Source organism: Notothenia rossii (assembly GCF_949606895.1).
Source record: "Notothenia rossii genome assembly, chromosome: 8".
NCBI lineage: Eukaryota > Metazoa > Chordata > Actinopteri > Perciformes > Nototheniidae > Notothenia > Notothenia rossii.
Window position 1 is genome coordinate 49,916,236 of NC_136906.1, and position 18,267 is coordinate 49,934,502.

General features: G+C 41.9%; 1 protein-coding gene across 3 annotated transcripts in view; it reads left to right on the plus strand.

Annotated features, from left to right (window-relative positions):
- Positions 1–18,267, plus strand: part of bach2b (BTB and CNC homology 1, basic leucine zipper transcription factor 2b) — a 105,553-nt gene that overhangs the window by 6,243 nt on the left and 81,043 nt on the right. Inside the window, exons 1-3 of one of the 3 annotated variants that reach the window (XM_079646609.1) lie at positions 107–6,040; positions 13,426–13,485; positions 13,776–13,931. In XM_079646609.1, the coding sequence (XP_079502735.1) occupies positions 13,893–13,931 (39 nt within the window). In that variant the 5' untranslated portion in view covers positions 107–6,040; positions 13,426–13,485; positions 13,776–13,892. Of the gene's footprint in view, positions 1–106; positions 6,041–13,425; positions 13,486–13,775; positions 13,932–18,267 lie in introns of those variants that run through there. The other 2 variants (XM_079646608.1, XM_079646611.1) reach the window with 2 other exon arrangements.

Below are 18,267 nucleotides of genomic sequence, written 5' to 3' on the forward strand. Positions count from 1 at the left end.
AGTGAAAGCCCCCCCGTCCTGCTCAGGCAGAAGAACGCTGTGTGTTTCCTCCTCTGAAGTGTGAGGTCATTTCCTTCTGTGACAACCTTTTGTTCTGTTCACTGACATCGAGGTGCACACTGAACAGTGTTGATGCAACCCTCCCTGTTGTCTCCGTGGTGACCGTGTGTGAGAGTGACAGTCACCACTGTTGGACTGCTGCTGAGGAACATGTTAAGTGCTGTAAAATAACAGTGTGTTTATGGTTTCAGATACAGTAGATGCTAAATGCTGTCTGTAAAGCCAGCTAAACCTATTTTACGATAAGCTGTACAAATAAAATGGGATTGATTGCAAAACAGGAATTGAAAACTGTGCCTTTTATTTAATGGCAATTCTTTCTTTTCAAAATATTTTTATTAATTTTCTTGTTCAACACAGAAATCCCACAGATGGGCCAAAACAGTATCACAATGCAGTGAGTTGTGCAAACATGTAGTATTACATACAAAAAGTGAAGACATTTTATAGAAAAAAAAAAAAAAAAAAAAACAGCACAAAAGAAAACACCATCAGCAAAGTATTGTGAGCAAATAATTATGCCGGAGGTGGCCCCTCCCTCCCTCCCCATCCCTCCCCGTTTCAGTGGATGATCAAAGTAATTATATAGCACATTGTCCAGAGTAGAGAATATAATTACTATATGTTATTGTATATTAGAATAGTCACACTGTTTTCATGTCAAGGGCCAAGTAACCACATCAAGTTGCTTTGGTCTTATTAAAGTAAGCCAAAAAGGGACCCCAGTTCTTACAGAATTTCTCATCAGAGCCTCTGATTGAGAAGCGCAGCTTTTCTAAGTTAAGGCAGGACATTATGTCCCGAAGCCATTGGTTGCACGTGGGCGGGGCAGCGTCCTTCCATTTAAGTAGAACTGCACGTCTGGCCAGAAGCAAGGAAAAGGAAACCATGCGGCGTTCTGAGGGTGTCAAGTGCAGAACACCTACAGTGATTGTACCAAACATAGCTACCAGGGGGTCCGGGTCTAGTTTTTGATTTAGGATGTTGGACAAGGTAAGGAAAACGTCTCCCCATAATTCCTGTAGGCGGGGGCATAGCCAGTACATATGAAAGAGGGTAGCAACATTGATTTTACATTTATCGCAAGTAGGGTTCACATCTGGGAAGAAGCTGGACAATTTAGCCTTTGAGAAATGCGCCCTATGTACTATCTTAAACTGTATAAGGCACTGTCTTGCACAGAGTGAAGATTTATGGATTGATGTGAGGATTTTGTCCCATAAGTCATCCTCCAGGGACTGCCCCAGGTCATGTTCCCAAGCCAGCTTAATACTGACCAAGGGTGCCTGAATCAACGTGGAGATGTTTCTGTATAGGGTTGACATAGCCTTTGGAGACATTGGGTTAAAGGAGAGGAACATATCAACAGGGTTACTATCCGGTTCCTTAGGAAAACACGGCAAGATAGACCGCACATAGTGCCTAGCCTGTATATATCGAAAGAAATGTGTCTTAGGTAGATTGTATTTCTCTGAAAGTTGGTCGAAAGACATGAAATTACCATTTGTAAACATATCCTTAAATTGACTGATACCCTTCCCGTGCCAGCCCTGAAAGGTGGAGTCATGTCTCGATGGAACGAAAAAACGGTTGGAAGCCACAGGGCTCAGAAGTGAGAAATCCTTGTGACCAAAAGACCTCCTAAACTGGACCCACACTTTCAGGGTATGCCGAACAACTGGATTAGCTATCGACTTAGACGAGAATTGACTGAGTGGTGACCCAAGGAGTGCTGGGAGTGAGACATCACCACAAGAATCCAGTTCCAAGGATGTCCACGCTGGCCTGTTGGGTTGAAGGTAGAAGTGGCGCCAGAAGGTGAGGCAGCGAATATTAGCAGCCCAGTAATAATGGCGAGTGTTCGGGAGGCCCATGCCCCCATCCCTCCTGAGTCGTTGCAGTAGTAGTTTATTAGCTCGCGGTTTCTTGTTTTGCCATATATACGAGGGGAAAACGGAATCTAAGGAAACAAAGAAGGATTTGGGGATGAACACTGGCACCATCTGGAATAGATATGTGAATTTCGGGAGTATACTCATTTTGATGGAGTTTATACGTCCGGCAAGGGACATTGTGAGAGGAGACCACTGCTGTAGCAACGTTTTCACCTGGCCGAATAGGGTCATGAAATTTTCCTTAAACAGATCTTTAAATTTTCGTGTAACTGTCACTCCAAGATAAGTAAACTGCTCACGTTCAAGTTTAAATGGCGAGTCTTTGTAGTCTAAGTGGAGTGCTTCACTATTGATTGGAAACAGAATACTTTTGTTTAAATTTAGCTTGTAACCAGATATGGAACCGAACTGCTCTAGCAGAGATACTGCTGCTGGCAGAGAGGTTGTTGGGTTTGAAATATATAGCAAAAGGTCATCTGCATACAAAGACACCTCATGCACCGAGCCCCCCCTTGAGATACCGGCAACGTCTGCACTTTTGCGGAGAGCAATCGCTAGCGGTTCAATAGCCAAATGAAAAAGGATTGGACTCAATGGGCAACCTTGGCGTGTTCCGCGGCCCAGGGCAAAAGGTTGCGAGCGTGTACCGTTTGTTTGGACTGCGGCGGTGGGAGAAGCATATAATAGATTAACCAAAGATATAAGTGATGACCCAAAGCCAAACTTCTCTAAAACTGTAAATAAATACCTCCATTCGACCCTATCAAACGCCTTTTCCGCATCCAAAGCCACAACACATTCTGGGACGTTTCCAGTTGGTGAATATATTATATTAAAGAGACGCCTGACATTGAAGAAGGAGTAGCGGTTTTTCATAAAGCCAGTCTGATCGGATGATATTATTAGTGGAATGACACCTTCCAATCTGCGAGCCAGAACCTTGGCTAAGATTTGTCATCTGTGTTCAGCAATGAGATAGGCCTGTAAGAGGCACATTCAGTAGGGTCTTTCCCTTTTTTAGATATAAGAGTAATTATTGCCTCGTTGAGAGACGGGGGGAGCGAGCCTAGCTGAGAGGATTCGGCCAGAACGGTTGTCAAGTATGGCGAGAGAAGCGTGGAAAACTTTTTTTTAAATTCGGAGGGAAACCCATCTGGTCCGGGGGACTTTCCAGATTGCATTGAGGATATAGCTATGGTTATTTCTGCTTGTGTTATAGGTACCTCCAGGGCCTTTGACAAATCCGGGGGAATAGTTGGAATGGGCAGAGAGTCCAGAAAACTCTTGATTCTTGGATCGTCCCCATCAAATTGGGAGCAGTACAGATTAGAATAGAAGTCCTTGAATGCAGTATTTATCTCTGTAGGGTCTTGTGTGACATTGCCACTTTGTGTATTAATACTTGTGATTAGTTGTTTTGACCTCCGTCCTTTCAGCTGGTTAGCTAACAGTTTTCCTGCCTTCTCGCCATGCTCATAAAATGTACTTTTGTTTTTTAGCAGAATGTTTTGAGTCTGGTAGGTAGTAAGTAGGTCAAATTTAGTTTTGAGTTCCAGTTTAGTGTTATATAGCTCAGGGGTCGGGGTTAGAGCGTATTGTGCATCAGTTCCTGAAATGTTGGATAACAGGTCTGAACGTTCCCTTTGGGCTTTTCGCCTTTTGTGAGCGGTGAATGAAATTATTTGTCCTCTTAGGTAAGCTTTAAGTGCATCCCAGACCATGAGAGCAGAGGTATCGGATGTGGTATTCATTTCTAGAAAGAAGGTGATGTGGTCCTTCAAGTATTTTACAAACTCATCATCAGACAGTAAAGATGAGTTAAAACGCCAGTGCCTTGTGGGCATCGGTACACCTGAGAGTGCCAGTGACATCACAACAGGTGCATGGTCAGATATAACAACACTCTGGTAAGAACAAGAACGGACTTGGGAAAGTAGTCTATTATCAATGAGAAAATAATCTATTCGAGAATATGTATGATGAACATGGGAGAAAAAAGAATACTGTTTCTCTTTTGGGTGGAGGAACCTCCATACATCTGAGATACCACACTCTGAGAGGAAGGATTGAATTTGTAGTGCTGATCTACTCACTGCACCTGGCTTGGTGGAGGAGCGATCCAGCGCCTGGTCCAGCCAGCAGTTCAAGTCCCCTCCAAGTATCAAGTAGTGCTGGCCCAGGTCGGGAAGATTAGAGAAAAGGCGTGCAAAGAAGGCAGCGTCATCTATATTTGGGGCATATACGTTAGCCAGGACAACGTTCATGTTAAATAATTTCCCAGTGACGATTACAAATCTACCGTTCTTGTCAGCCGTAATATCGAGTGGTTCAAAGACTACGCCCCTTGCCACAAGGATAGAAACCCCTCTTGCTTTTGCCTGGAAGGTAGAATGAAAGTGCTGCCCCGCCCAAGATGCCAGAAATCTGTCATTGTCTGCAGAACGCAAATGTGTTTCTTGAAGGAAGATAATGTCAGCGTTGAACTGCTTCAGATGATTGAGTACTTTCCTTCTTTTAATTGGGTGGTTCAGACCCTTGACATTCCAACTCACAGTGTTAAGAGAGCGACTCATAATATGTTAGGAGAGAAAAGTACTGTTTGTATAAGGTTGGTTTGGTGTGGACCATCTTATGTTTACTATCCAAACCAGACCATTGTAAAGAGAAAAAAAACAATGTGCAATTATTATAACCTCCCCACCCTGTCCCAAAACCCAAAGAAGCTTCCAAAGAACTCAGAAGCAAAATAAAATTAACCATACCCCAGAAAGCAACTGTGTTAATCAGTTGCAAGCTCTCCCCAAAACTTACCATCTGCAAATCAACTTCCCTGCACTTGCTATCTCAGCCCCAGATTGATACAGGTACCTCAGAATCAAAGCGTTTTCAACTTTAAATGTATTTTAACAACCTTACACACGAAGAGGTTAAACAAAAAGCAGTGCTCGGGGATGTGAAAAAAATAAATAAAAAAAGCATACACACACACACACACACACACACACACACACACACACACACACACACACACACACACACACACACACACACACACACACACACACACACACACACACACACACACACACACACACACACACACACACACACACACACACACACACACACACACACACACACAACAAAATGGTAACTAGATAATAACGATAACGAAATAAGTGATTCAAATAAACAATGGTAAACAGCAATATTAATTATAATACGAAATAGTAATAACGAATAACTAAGCATTTGGAGGGTCAAAATGTGACGTTCTTTTCAGGACACACACACAGCCGAGGGATTCGCGACTATATGGAGCATAGGTGGCATATCTCAATGCAAATCACTCCGAATAGAGTAACAGTGACTGGGGGTTTATTCATAACAGAAATGAATAAATAAATAGTCACAGTAGTGTGATGGGAAAGCATAAGACTGTACCTCGACATGTATAGTATGAAAAAAACAAAAAAAACAGCAAAGAGTGTCAAAAAGTCCTTCTCCACAGCTTTATAAGACTTATTAGCTTGTTATGGAGTGGTGTATGAAGCGCAACGGCGCTCATAAAACATAGATCAAACCTGCTATTAAAGTTGGCCATCACTGCTCCTCTCTAGTCGAAGACTCCGCCGCGTTACCCTGCAGTGTTTTCAGGAAAGATGTAGCGTCCTCCACCGATGCGAAATGCTTTTTCCCTCCGTCCTTGGTTGTGATCCGTAACCTCGCTGGATACAGGAGTGATGGTCTCAAGCCGCGTTGATAAAGTGCCGACATCACCTCCCGGTACGCCGCGCGTTGCTCCACGATCTCTGGGCAGTAGTCTTCAAAGATAGCCACGGGCTTCCCCTGGAAAAACAGCTTTCCCCGCCGCTTCCGGGCCTCCTGAACGATCAGCTCTTTCGTCCTGAAATGATGGATGCGGGCTATTACCGCTCTTGATCTTGACCCGGGACCTTGCTTGGCCGTCAGGGCTCTGTGTGCTCGGTCCAGCTCCGGAGCTGTAGTGAGGACTTGGTCACCCAGAGGCTCCACCAGCAGTCTCGAAAAAAAGTCTGTGGGACGTGCACCCTCAACCGACTCCGGTAAGCCAGTTATCCTTATGTTATTGCGACGGCTGCGTGACTCAAGGTCTATAGCTTTAGCCTTTAGCTTGTTGTAGCTTCCTTCCATTGCTGCACACTTAGCCTCCAACTCTTCCACTTTGTCGCTGAGCTGATTCGCGTTAGCCTCGAGGGAGGTCAGGCGGTTACCGTGGTCTGTGACTGTCTCCTGGACAAAGTCTAATTTCGCTTCCAGAGAAGTCATAGCCGACTTAAATTCCTTGGAAAGTGCGTCTCGGTGCTCCTCCAGTAGCTTAACCAAGGACGCCATGCTAGCTACGGCAGTAGCCGGTGCCTCGTCTTTCTTCTCCTTTTTGCTTGCTTTTGAAGCCATTTAGCCGTTTCAACGGAAAGTTGATCGTTATGCGTAAAATAAATAAAACAATTAAACAAAAATCCCCGCGTTGTTTACAGGTAAGAGGTTTAAAAGTTAGTTGTGTGTTAAAAGTAGTGGGAGCTGGAGAAACACGCGTCTACTCCATTCCTCGTTGCCGGAAGTCTAATGGCAATTCTTTAAAAGTCTTTCACATTTATTATTGTTGACAAAACTCAAGTTTGATTCAGGTTTATTCCCATGTTTTTATTTTGGCTGGGTAACATCATCTTTTGGTACTTTCCCTGATGCAATTTATTTATCACAATTTGAGATTTAGTTTCCCATTAAATGATGTATGTTGAATATCTTTGTAGGCAGGAAAAACTAGTCCATTTGTTTTATTTTGGCAAAATATTGATTTATGTGCAGCCTTAAACACATGTCTTCAGATCAAGATCACAAATCTGACATTCAATTAGTAGCATTGTCAAAGTTTGGTCCAATATGTTTTCTAGGACAAATCCATATGACTTTATGTTACGTGCGTATAAAAAAGAACACCAAACGGTACGCTGTTTTGAATTTTTTATGACCTCAATTTTGAATCCGCCATACATGTACATAGGAACATATTGTTTTGCACATGTCACTCTTCTCTTTTTCACCATACATCTCAGATTCCTCACTGAATGGCAAAAGTAATCCTCTGTGTTTTCCGATTAGTCTTACTGAGTTGCAATGGCATCATAGTCACTTTGTGTAGTTTGAACTATTAGTTGTAAGAAAGCCAAGTGAACTTCCCTTTTTGCTCGGGGGCTGGATGTTTCCTGCCAAGGTCGTTTAGTTTCCCCCGCCTCTCTCTACGTCTTTCGGGTCGATGGGAAAAAGAAGTGTCTCATTGGAGCATAGTGGAAGGTATTTCAAACAATCAGCGGATTCCTGGTTCTGGTGAGATCATTGTTTTAGTGAGGGGGGAGAACAAAACACTCCCATTGTGTCTGAGAGCATGTTAGCAGAGCTCTGACATCTGCGGCACATCAACGTTGTATAAATAGAAAATAATAGACGTGCTCCTCAGAGGTCGGGAAACAAAGTGCAGGGAAGAATTATTGATCACTCAATATGCAACAATGTGAGGCTGTTTGCTCTGTCAGCTCACACAGGCGATAACCACGAGACAGCTCTTGGTTCGTGAACAGCATTATCGCTGCAAGATCACTAACATGAGGAGAACATCAATCACGAACACTGCAAAATTCAGTTTTTGGAAAAACCTGTTCGTTCAGTCCCCTGGTGGTAGATGCCCCTAAACCCTGATACAACGCAAGTGTTGAATGCTTTGATATCGATATTGCAGTTTGAAAGAGTTCAGCTTTCAAATCAATAGACACCGTTTAAATAAACAGAGATGTGTTGTTAATACATTTACTCAGCTCTTACAAGACATTTCGTAAGTTACTACAGGATAATAAAAAAATTGTAAAACAATTGGTCAAAGAGAATTTTAAAGTATAATTTTATGAAAGAACTGAAGGGAATGGTCACCGACACAGGGACAATCTCACGTCTCACTCTGTCTCTCGCATCCCATTTCTAAGGATCAGATACTTTGCTACAGTAGTTCAAGTAAATGGCCATCAGGCAAGTGAAGAGTGTTTGAAGTGTACTGGTGACTTTAAGCCAATGGGGGCATTGGCAGTATTTCTGGAGATGTAGCCGGTAAAACGAATGGAATTGGAGTTGGGAGACGACGTCTATGAAAGGGCATCGTGTTTTACTGTAGCATATTTACTGTGTGCAACAGGCTCATTTTAAGTTCATCAACACAATAGCTTTGAATTAAGACAATGTAAAGCATTTAAGGACAAACTCAAACAAACTTTAAATTCATGTTTAAAGGAAAAGTGAAAACTAATTGTTTTGTGACATTTGTTGACATCATACATTTAATTAAACTCAATGTTTCAGTTTTTCAGTGTATTCACATTTTTTGATATCATAAAAGATAATTAAATATCATTTATTCTATTTGTTGATGGTTGCCAACCTCTTGCATGCATTTTGAGGCAGTTTACAGTAAACCCAGTCATATCTTCATTGGCGGTGTTGAAGCAGTGGAGTGTGAAACAACAGAGAGTGTTTAACGTGCGGTTTTGTGAAAAAGTGCAGCTGTACAGGAGTGAGTGTGAGGGAGGAGAAGAGGGTAGGGGGGACATCCTGTGAGACCAGCACAGGTGGTTTGGAGGGGGTTGATAGTGGTGGGAGGGGAGGGTGGAGGTTGTGGGCGTGGAAGTGCCCACTTCCTGCCCGAGCCCCCGCGCTGCACTGTAAAACAGTCAGCCTCCAACCAGATCAGCAGGATCTGCCGCCGGTGGCTTCCTGCCGTCTCTCAGCAGACGGCCATAGGTGCAGATCCTCTCTCTCCAACGCCCCACTGAGCCTCATACTCCTCCTCCTTATGGAGGGTTTTTCTTCTCATAATCATGGCAGAGCAAAGGGAGCAAGAAAAAGGAACATTAATTCTACAGCAAAAAAAAGCTGTGAAATGAACGCATTAAAAACTGAGAGCATGACGTTCACCCTGATGCGTTTTCCATTTGTTGCACACAGATGTGGAATGGAAAACACGAAAGTCTCAGTATTGGGTTGAATCCACGTATACAGCCCTTCTTGTGGGGGAGTAATCTGTGCAGGGATACCCGTCAGCCAGGTTTATCCTGATTCCATCCTGTAAATGAAAAAGAATGAGCCTGTAAAAACATTATGATCCGCTCATGTTGACAGCAGACAGGGTTGGAGCACAGAGGGAACAGAGCCAATCAGACCTGTGTGGAACCAAAGAAACTGCTCCTTAATGAGGTGCATCAACACTGACTGAACTGAAACGTTGACTTTATTTAAGTGTATTATTAACAGACTTTACTAACTGTATTTGATTAGTTGAAAGCAATAATATTAAGTTGAACCTAACATTTTTCATTTAAACGTAATATTATTGCTTTCAACTCACCAAATACAGTTATGAGAAATCTTTTGAAATAATACATTTAATTAAAGTCAACGGTTCAGGTTTTTGAGTGAAAAGACTATTAAGGGTTCTGCAAAACCTCAGTTTCTGTTCAGCAAATACCTTTTTCAATGTTCACCACAATTTGTTTTAGGCAGTCAGTGATAAATTGTGGATCAATGTGGATCCTGACATCAGGGTTACACAGACGACATGCCCTTAATCTGCATTAAAGAAAAAACTAAATAATCTTTAATATCTTTGAGAATGTAAAATGTGACTTAAATTAATAAGGTTCATATGAACACATTAGGGGTTGCCTGTACCAACTTCTATTATGTATTAAGCAGCTTATATTTATGACATCACTGCCTTTAGTTTGACTGTGTAAAAATGTTTGATATTTCAGACCGTTGCAGATAGAATATGAAAACAAAAAATGGGATTGGTTAATCCCACTAACACAAGTTTAAAATAGAAAAAAATAACATAAAATGTAACATTTCCATACATGTTTTCCTACATGCAGTCCAAAGAGCTTTCTCCATTAGCTGAGAAACTAACTTCTGTCTTACTTCAGTTTACATCAGTTTATGGTGGAAGCCTGAACAGAATGAAATATGAATACTGCAAAGGCAGCAAACTGCTAACCAGAGGATTGACATGTAAACAGCTGAGATCTGTTAGTGGAGTCCATGCCCCGACGGGTAAGGGCTGTCTTGGACGCAAAAGGGGGACCTACACAATATTAGGTGAGTTTTATCTAACAGCAGAAATGGTGAAGATTGCACCAAATCAAGACTGACGTAAATCATGCGCTACAGAAAAAGCACAACAAATTATAACAATGCATTATACAAATAAAACAATACATTTTCAATATTAAATCTGAACAATTAGCATTGAAATTGAAAATGCCATAATTGTAATCCCTAGTCATAATTTAGAATGTATTCGAGAGTAACTGGAGGGAACAACCCATGTTATGTGTGTAAGATGAAATATGTTGACATTTGATAGCCAGCCGTTTGTCATTCTCGCACAAAGTGGAGTTATAAAGGTGAAGACAGTTTGAGTGCTGCTGAGTGAGTCAGGGAGTAAGAACCCTAATGACCCAAATCCACTGATAGCAGCACAGGGAACAGAGTGTCATCATCACACTGTGTTTGTGTACCTGAAGTGGTCACATGACCGTGGTGTCATCGAGGACAGATGGTGAAAGGTCAACATGGTGGACGCTCCACTGTTGATCCTGAGAGAGACCTGAGTCAGCCGAGCGCGAGAAACAAAACTGGGACTGTTACCATTCAAAGATGTCATTTTTAAAGAATATTTTATAGATATGATTTTGTCTTAGACTTAATTTGTTCCTTGCAGTCAAGCAGTTTTGAAGCAATTGTATACACCCCCTTTCAAGAGTGTGTGTGTTTGAATGTCCTCTCACTTTAAGCCTGTTGGGAAATACAATGAACTGAGGCAGTTTTTTATGAATAATTTAAGAGATTGATATATCTTTGGTCTTTTGACACCTACAAATAGGATCAAGAATGAAGTTCACAGTTATGACTTTATATATATTGGGGCGATTTTGGCGCAGTGGGTTAGAGCGTTGATCATCAGATCGGGTGTTGGTGAACACCCGTTGGTGAACACCCGTCGGTGAACACCCGATCACCAACACCGAGGCCGGTTCGAAACCCAAGACACTTCACCCGAATTTGCTCCTGTGGGTAATGTCCACAGTAATGACTCTCATGTCTAATAGGTGTAATGTGTAATTGTAAAGCGCTTTGAGCACCTGCTAAAGTGCTCTAATAAAAAATGTGATGCATTATTATTATTATTATCATTTAATTATTTATTTTGTTGGATATGCATTGCAGTGTACAGTACATACAATTTTACCTGAACACCAGTTAGTTGAAGTAAAACAGTTTATTTTACACAATTATAGACGGACTTATTGATCAAACTATAAATCAATCTGAGAAACATGCTTAATGCTAAATGCTGATGCTCAGTAGTTGGTCAGTACCAATGAAGTCTTCAGATATGAACACAGAGTAACTGACATGTTAAAGTCCAGCTATAGAGTTCTCCTATAAAAGGCAGAGAAGCGTAAAGATGGAGAAACAAAGGCACACAGAGAGGGGGGGGGGAGGGAGAGTGAGAGGGGAGATCAATAGTCATGGCTGCCTGAGAGGAAGTGGGAAGCGGACATATAGATGGATTACAGTAGCACAGCTTCGCTTTCATCTCACTCAGGGATTGTGTCTGGAGGGGAGGAAGCAGATTGGTTCTCATCATACTCAGAGAGTGCTGCTCAGTCTCATTCTGATGTCTGTTTGAACACTGATGTATAAATCCCTTCAGGAGGACACAAGAGGAACACTTACACTGCGCTTAGAGACAACTGTCATCTTCTCAGGGACACAAACAGGCTCATACTCTGCTGCCTTCGTGAATTCATCAGCAGGCTGATATTAGCATCATGATATCACACACACACACACACACACACACACACACACACACACACACACACACACACACACACACACACACACACACACACACACACACACACACACACACACACACACACACACACACACACACACACACACACACACACACACACACACACACACAGCAGCGAGGTTCATGTTCTGGTGGAGTCGTTTGATTGTTATCAGTCCAGCAGTGGCAGAATGAGACGAGAGGAAAGACAGGTTTCACAGCTGATCTGAAGGTGAAATTAAAGGATGTCTTTAACTCCCAGCACACAGAGACACAGAGAGACAGGGACAGAGACACAGAGAGACAGATATACAGAGACACAGAGACAGACACGGAGACAGAGACACAGACACATAGACACTGAAACACAGAGACACAGACACAGAGACACAGAGACACAGAAACACAGAGACACAGAGACACAGACACACAGAGACACAGACCCACAGACACACAGAGACACAGACACACAGAGACACAGAGACACAGACACATGGAGACACAGACACGGAGACACAGAGCCACAGAAACACAGAGACACAGACACACTGACACACAGAGAAACAGACACACAGAGACACAGACACACAGAGACACAGACACACAGACACACATAGACACAGACACACAGAGACACAGAGACACAGACACACAGACACACAGACAATGACACACAGACACAGAGACACAGACACACAGAGACACAGACACTGACACACTGAGACACAGACACACAGACAATGACACACAGACACAGAGACACAGACACACAGAGACACAGACACTGACACACTGAGACACAGAGACAGAGACAAAGACACACAGAGACACAGACACACAGACACACAGAGACACAGACACAGAGACACAGAGAGACACAGAGAGACAGAGACACAGACACAGACACACAGAGACACAGACACACAGAGATACAGACAAAGATACACAGAGACACAGAGACAGACACAGACACACAGAGACACAGAGACAGACACAGACACAAAGAGACAGAAACACAGAGACACAGAGACAAGAGACACACACACAGACACACACAGAGACACAGAGACAAGAGACAGAGAGACAGAGACAGACACAGAGACACAGAGACACTGATCTGAAGGGACTCAGCAGATTCAGTCTTTAACTTGTTTCACTGTCTCATGAATAAATGCTGCAATAAGACAGAGAGGTGCAGATAACTACAATAAGACCAAATTAATCCAATTCAATCTTGTGTCGGTTGTATTGGAAACAGACTACATTGTTCAGCAGCAGATGTAGATGTTTGTGGAAATTAAAGGAACAAAAAATGTGGATTTAAAAATGTGCTCCCTGATATCATTTTTTTTTAAATATTCATTTACCTTTTTTTGTATTTAAAACATGAATGAAATGTTTGTTCCTGACATTTGTTAGAGTAGTTTAATAAGAACAAGAACAGCAACACTTTAAAATCTGATTCTGTTTATTTCATATTATTAGTACATTAATCTTCCCTTTTTTCTTTTCTTTTGATTCTAGAACATTCCTGAAACAACTACCTGACAGCAAAAGTGTTCCCATTGATGTTCAGTTATCACGGTAAGTTTAATTACATCTGTGCTTTGTTTGAATCTGAATTCAAAGGTAGTGAATTCGTTTTTAAGCATCTTTGAGAATACTTCACAACACAATGTCCTCATACAGAAACAGTTTATCTAGTTGATACAAAAGTGGACAATTAGAATATTTCTAATAGTCGGCGAAAGAGACAAAACTCACAGACACAAAATGTGTAGTCGGTTCATGTGTGTATGAATGGACTGTGGTGTGTGTAAGCTTTCCTGTGAGGTTGCGTGTGTGACTGTGGACGGTCTGTCTCGACTCTGCAGGGACGCCCCCCCCCCCACTTCCCACAACGCCGACCTGCCAATCATGTACCTGACCTTGATTCTGTGACTGATGGTGATGTAGATGAGTCAGTGTGACGCTGCGCTGCTCGTGGATAAATGATCACTAATCACCATCAGAAGATGAAGGACAAGTCTGTGAGTAGCTACAATACTTTGTTTCAAAATGTCAAAGCTTTATTTTGTGTTGGCAGGAATGCTGTCTTTTATTTTTTCCTGTTGTGGTTAGACTGTGTGAAGCCGGAGAACACATTTGTCATGGTGATGCACACAAACAGATATTCAGATCGTGCTGTTGTCTGATTGTTTTGATACAATACACATGAATGATACCTTCAGCAGTAAGATATGTAGTTTTCTTGTAAATTAAATGATTCCTTCCTTTCTGTTCTGTAGCAAACAAATACTAGAAATCAAAAAAGAAAATTTGAAGGCCTTTAAAGCCAATATCATGATAATAGCATTACTGTGTGCTCTCAAACACAAAGATAAAACCACGCTGTTAAGAACAAATAAAAATATGCGCATTTCATTTTATATCCAAATGTTGAAAAGGAAATTAAGCTTCCTTCTCTGACTTCCTTTGCAGGTGCTACAATAGCGCCTTTAGTCGACTTAAAATACAATAATAATGGACCGAAGTGCGTTTATGCAATGCTAACGTAAACCTTTAACAAGCCTCATAACCATTCAAACTCACCCTTTTATTTTACCTTCTCCCTCTAGTATTATATCCTAGTAAGATTTACAATTAGTATGTGCTTGTAAAAAGGAGAAACTATAACTCTGGGGTGACAGGCTGCTCACAGATCTTTATGGCTGCCTTCTCGTGTGTAAAGTCAGACGTTTTATCCCTGCAGTTATAAGAGTCTGCAAGCAACCACAAAGGCGTTCTTTGTGCGGAGCTGTTAGTCTCATAGTGGCTTAGCGTATGTAGTGGAGTGTAAGCTGCTGTAGTAAGAGTTCAGGTTGTCAGAGTGCTTAGCCCGGACCACGTGGAGGCTGGCATCTGAGTGCCGCCGAGTGTGGGAGCGGCTCGGCGTGGACGCTCTTCCTCTGCCGCCACGAGTCCATGACCTCTCTCTGTAACATATCTGAAAGTACAACCAACATCTTAATCCACCTCTGCTGAAAGATGAACATCCTTATAATGGCTTTTAGTTTTTCAAATAGTTTGGCCTACGATGTTGTTGCACTTGGACACAAAAGGGACTTCCATGAGTTTAACATTTGAAATTATAATTTGTTCGTTCTGTAAATAATCTGAAAAATCTGAAACGTGGACTTTAGTTCAATGTATCATGTCAACAGATTTCACATAACTGTATTAGTTTAGTTACAAGCAATAATATGAAGTTGAACCTAATCTTTTTTATTTAAACTTAATGTTATTGTACTTTATTGTTGACATAATACATTTAATTAAAGTCAATGTGTCACTTTTTTGTACAGAAACGCAACCACATCATTTCAGTGTGGCTGCATAGTGCCATCAACGTCTAATAACTTGCATTAAACATAAACAAATCTTATTTACAAGGAACTCGCTAAACACACTGACTGAAAGGATATTCAGAACGTGTTGTTTCACATGACACATTCGTCGATTAACCGTAAAACTACGATATATAACCTCATTATGCATCACAGCTAGTTTGTTACACTTACATAATATATGTGATTATATTACTTCAATGTATTCTTAAAGGCCAGTCCATCACATACTGAGGTCACACATTAAGACCTATTAGAACATATTGCCTTCAAATGCTGTCCCTTTAAGTTGTTTAATATTTCTTAACTATTCTACCTAGGGGTGTATGAAATGTCAAAAACAGGAAGCCAAAATCCTGAATGACTTCCTGCTTACTGTTCCTTGTCAGGCCTACTGAATATTTTCTGTTAATTTAAACAATGTCTGGCACAAACTGCAACTGGATAGAAATCCAAAATCCAGTTTAAGGTAACAAATATGTGATACATCTCCAAACTGGATTCATGACATTTCATTTAGTTTGGAAAGAGAACATTCCTTGTTTTTTTTTGTTGAGAATTTAGTGCAATAAAATACAGACTTGCAAATTTCATAGTGCAGAAGAATGAATCCTTATGTATTCCAGGATGTTCCCAAATAATTTGACTTAGGCGAAATGTCTGCAGGTCCCCTTTTCTAAAGAACTAAGAATGATGCTACCTTTGCAATTTATTTTCAGTTTCTTTGTGAGTTTGTGAGCAATACATACAAATATGAAAGCAGTCCATGCTTCCAATAAGTGCTTATACATCAGAAACAAGAGTAAACATCCATCTCTAGTCATACTTCCTTTTTCTTGCATAAAGTGAGGACTTATTAGAGTCTGTGAATCTGCCCTCAGTGTTTCTGCTCTGTGTGTTTTACAAAGCGCGGCTCACACATGGCCCATATCTGAGGGTTTAAGTGCCACTGCTTGTTGCCGGGGTGTGTGCGAGGTCTCTCTGAAGTATCCGCGCTCAACTGTACGAGCCTGTCTGCTTCCCATGATGCACCTCCCCTTCCCCAGCCTGGCGCAGGCAGTGAAAGAGGCCATTGTTCCTGTCACTCTGAGGCATGTTGCATGCACGTCTGACACAGAGTGGGAGAAATTATTCCCTTTATACTCCTGGAATGTCTTTGAATCAATCAATTATGTGTGTGGAAATGCTGCTATAGTAACAAAGTCAAGTTGAATCACATTTGTCCTGCGTTTGAAAGAAAGAGAAATAAAGTTTTAAAATAAAAGTAATTGAAAGAAGACATTATGATACGCTTCAAATGAAGAGTTACACTTGTTGTTAACGCCTTCCCACGTCTGATCCTCTGAACCCATTGGTCTGTTAACACCGTGCACAGAAACGTGTCTTTCAGGACTCCCTAACTCCTTCATTTCCTCTGCTGTGATTGATGTAAAGCAAACCGCAGTTGAGAAAGCTTGCAGTTTATCTCATGGATTTTTCCTGCATGATGTCATGTGTACACAACCCTCTGTGGAGCATGCCATGCCTGGTGACATCAACACAAAAGAAATATCCTTCCTCTGAAAAGGTGGGCTTCTCAGGCAGATCATTTCTGCTTCACATACCATGAGACCCTTTGAATCCCCTGAACAGGGCCTTCTCTGCTTTGACGCTCGTGAGAATGTTTGATTCCCTCTGTTCTCAAGTTCCAGGCTCATCACATCCCAACAGAAGGGAGGCATCCTGATCCGTGTATCTTTAAGTGGTGCGGAAAATACATGTCCTTGTTGTTGTTTTTGTGTCCAATGAGCTGAGTCGTAGGAGCTCCTCAGCATGTAAACCAAGAGCTGTGCACAGGTCACGAAACACGGCCTTATCCGTCAGTGGAGAGTCTATTTTTAACTCTGCTGTATCACGTATCACTTCTTGCCGTTTTGTGCTTTTGTTGGAGAGGAGGGATATTTCAGGACACTCAGGTAGCGTGGGAGGCGAGGTGAGGCGGGTCTTTTCCCCGACAATTCATCCTCCGTCTGTTTGATGTGTGTGTGAGGGGAGTGAAGCCCACGCCTGCCACTGACCTGTTGCAGGGGTTGGAAATGTGCTCTTCTGCTCTCTCCATTCATTAGGCTGGGCGGCGTGCGCTGCTACCCAGCGCTTTCACTACATCTGTATTTGTGGTCTCTGATGGGATCCAGATGGCAGTCTGGAACACCCGTGAAGACATGGTGAACACTACAGAATATTTAAAGGAGCCTTGCACCCGGGTCACTGTAAACAATTGATGGTCCATGCATTTATAGAATTGGAAGTACATTTATAATATATAGTGTCCTGTGAGGACATTCTGGATGACGGAACAAAGGGGAATTTAGTTTGTTACAGCAAGTTAAGAGACACAAATAGCTTAATATTAAGAAAGAAGCATGCATAAGGTATTAAAGATCAAATAGAAATGACACAAATTACAATTGACATCCAGTAGCAGAAACAGGAGAAAGTGTTCATGCAATGTGTCCTCAAAAACGCATCAAAGGCAAAAGTGTGTGTACCTTCCTGTGAAGGCAAGGTGAAAGGCCAGCCGTCATCGTGGTAAAGCTGTGATGAATCAGGATAACACTTTATAGCCTTTCAGAGTCTCGTCAGAGGCATTCAGGGTGTTGCATTGAGATGTACCCCCCAGGAAACCCATTGTATTCTCTTATCTGCACACACCTGGCCATGCTGTGTTAACTCACTGGGAATGTTGGGTGGTTGCTTTAGGAAAGTGTGTGCAAACACACTTATTTGTGTTGCTCATTGAAATTGCAAAGAGAGACTTCTCTTTTAACGAAGTTCAGACTTTCCACAAGGAATGTAGGTGATCGTTTTCTTTAGTTTCTATGGTTACAGAGCTATCTTTAGTTTCTATGGTTACAGAGCTAAGAGCAACCGCGTCACCCTTCAGATAATACAAATGTTCTTTCCCCCCCAAGAGGTAAGAGTGAGGAAAAGTGCAGCGCAG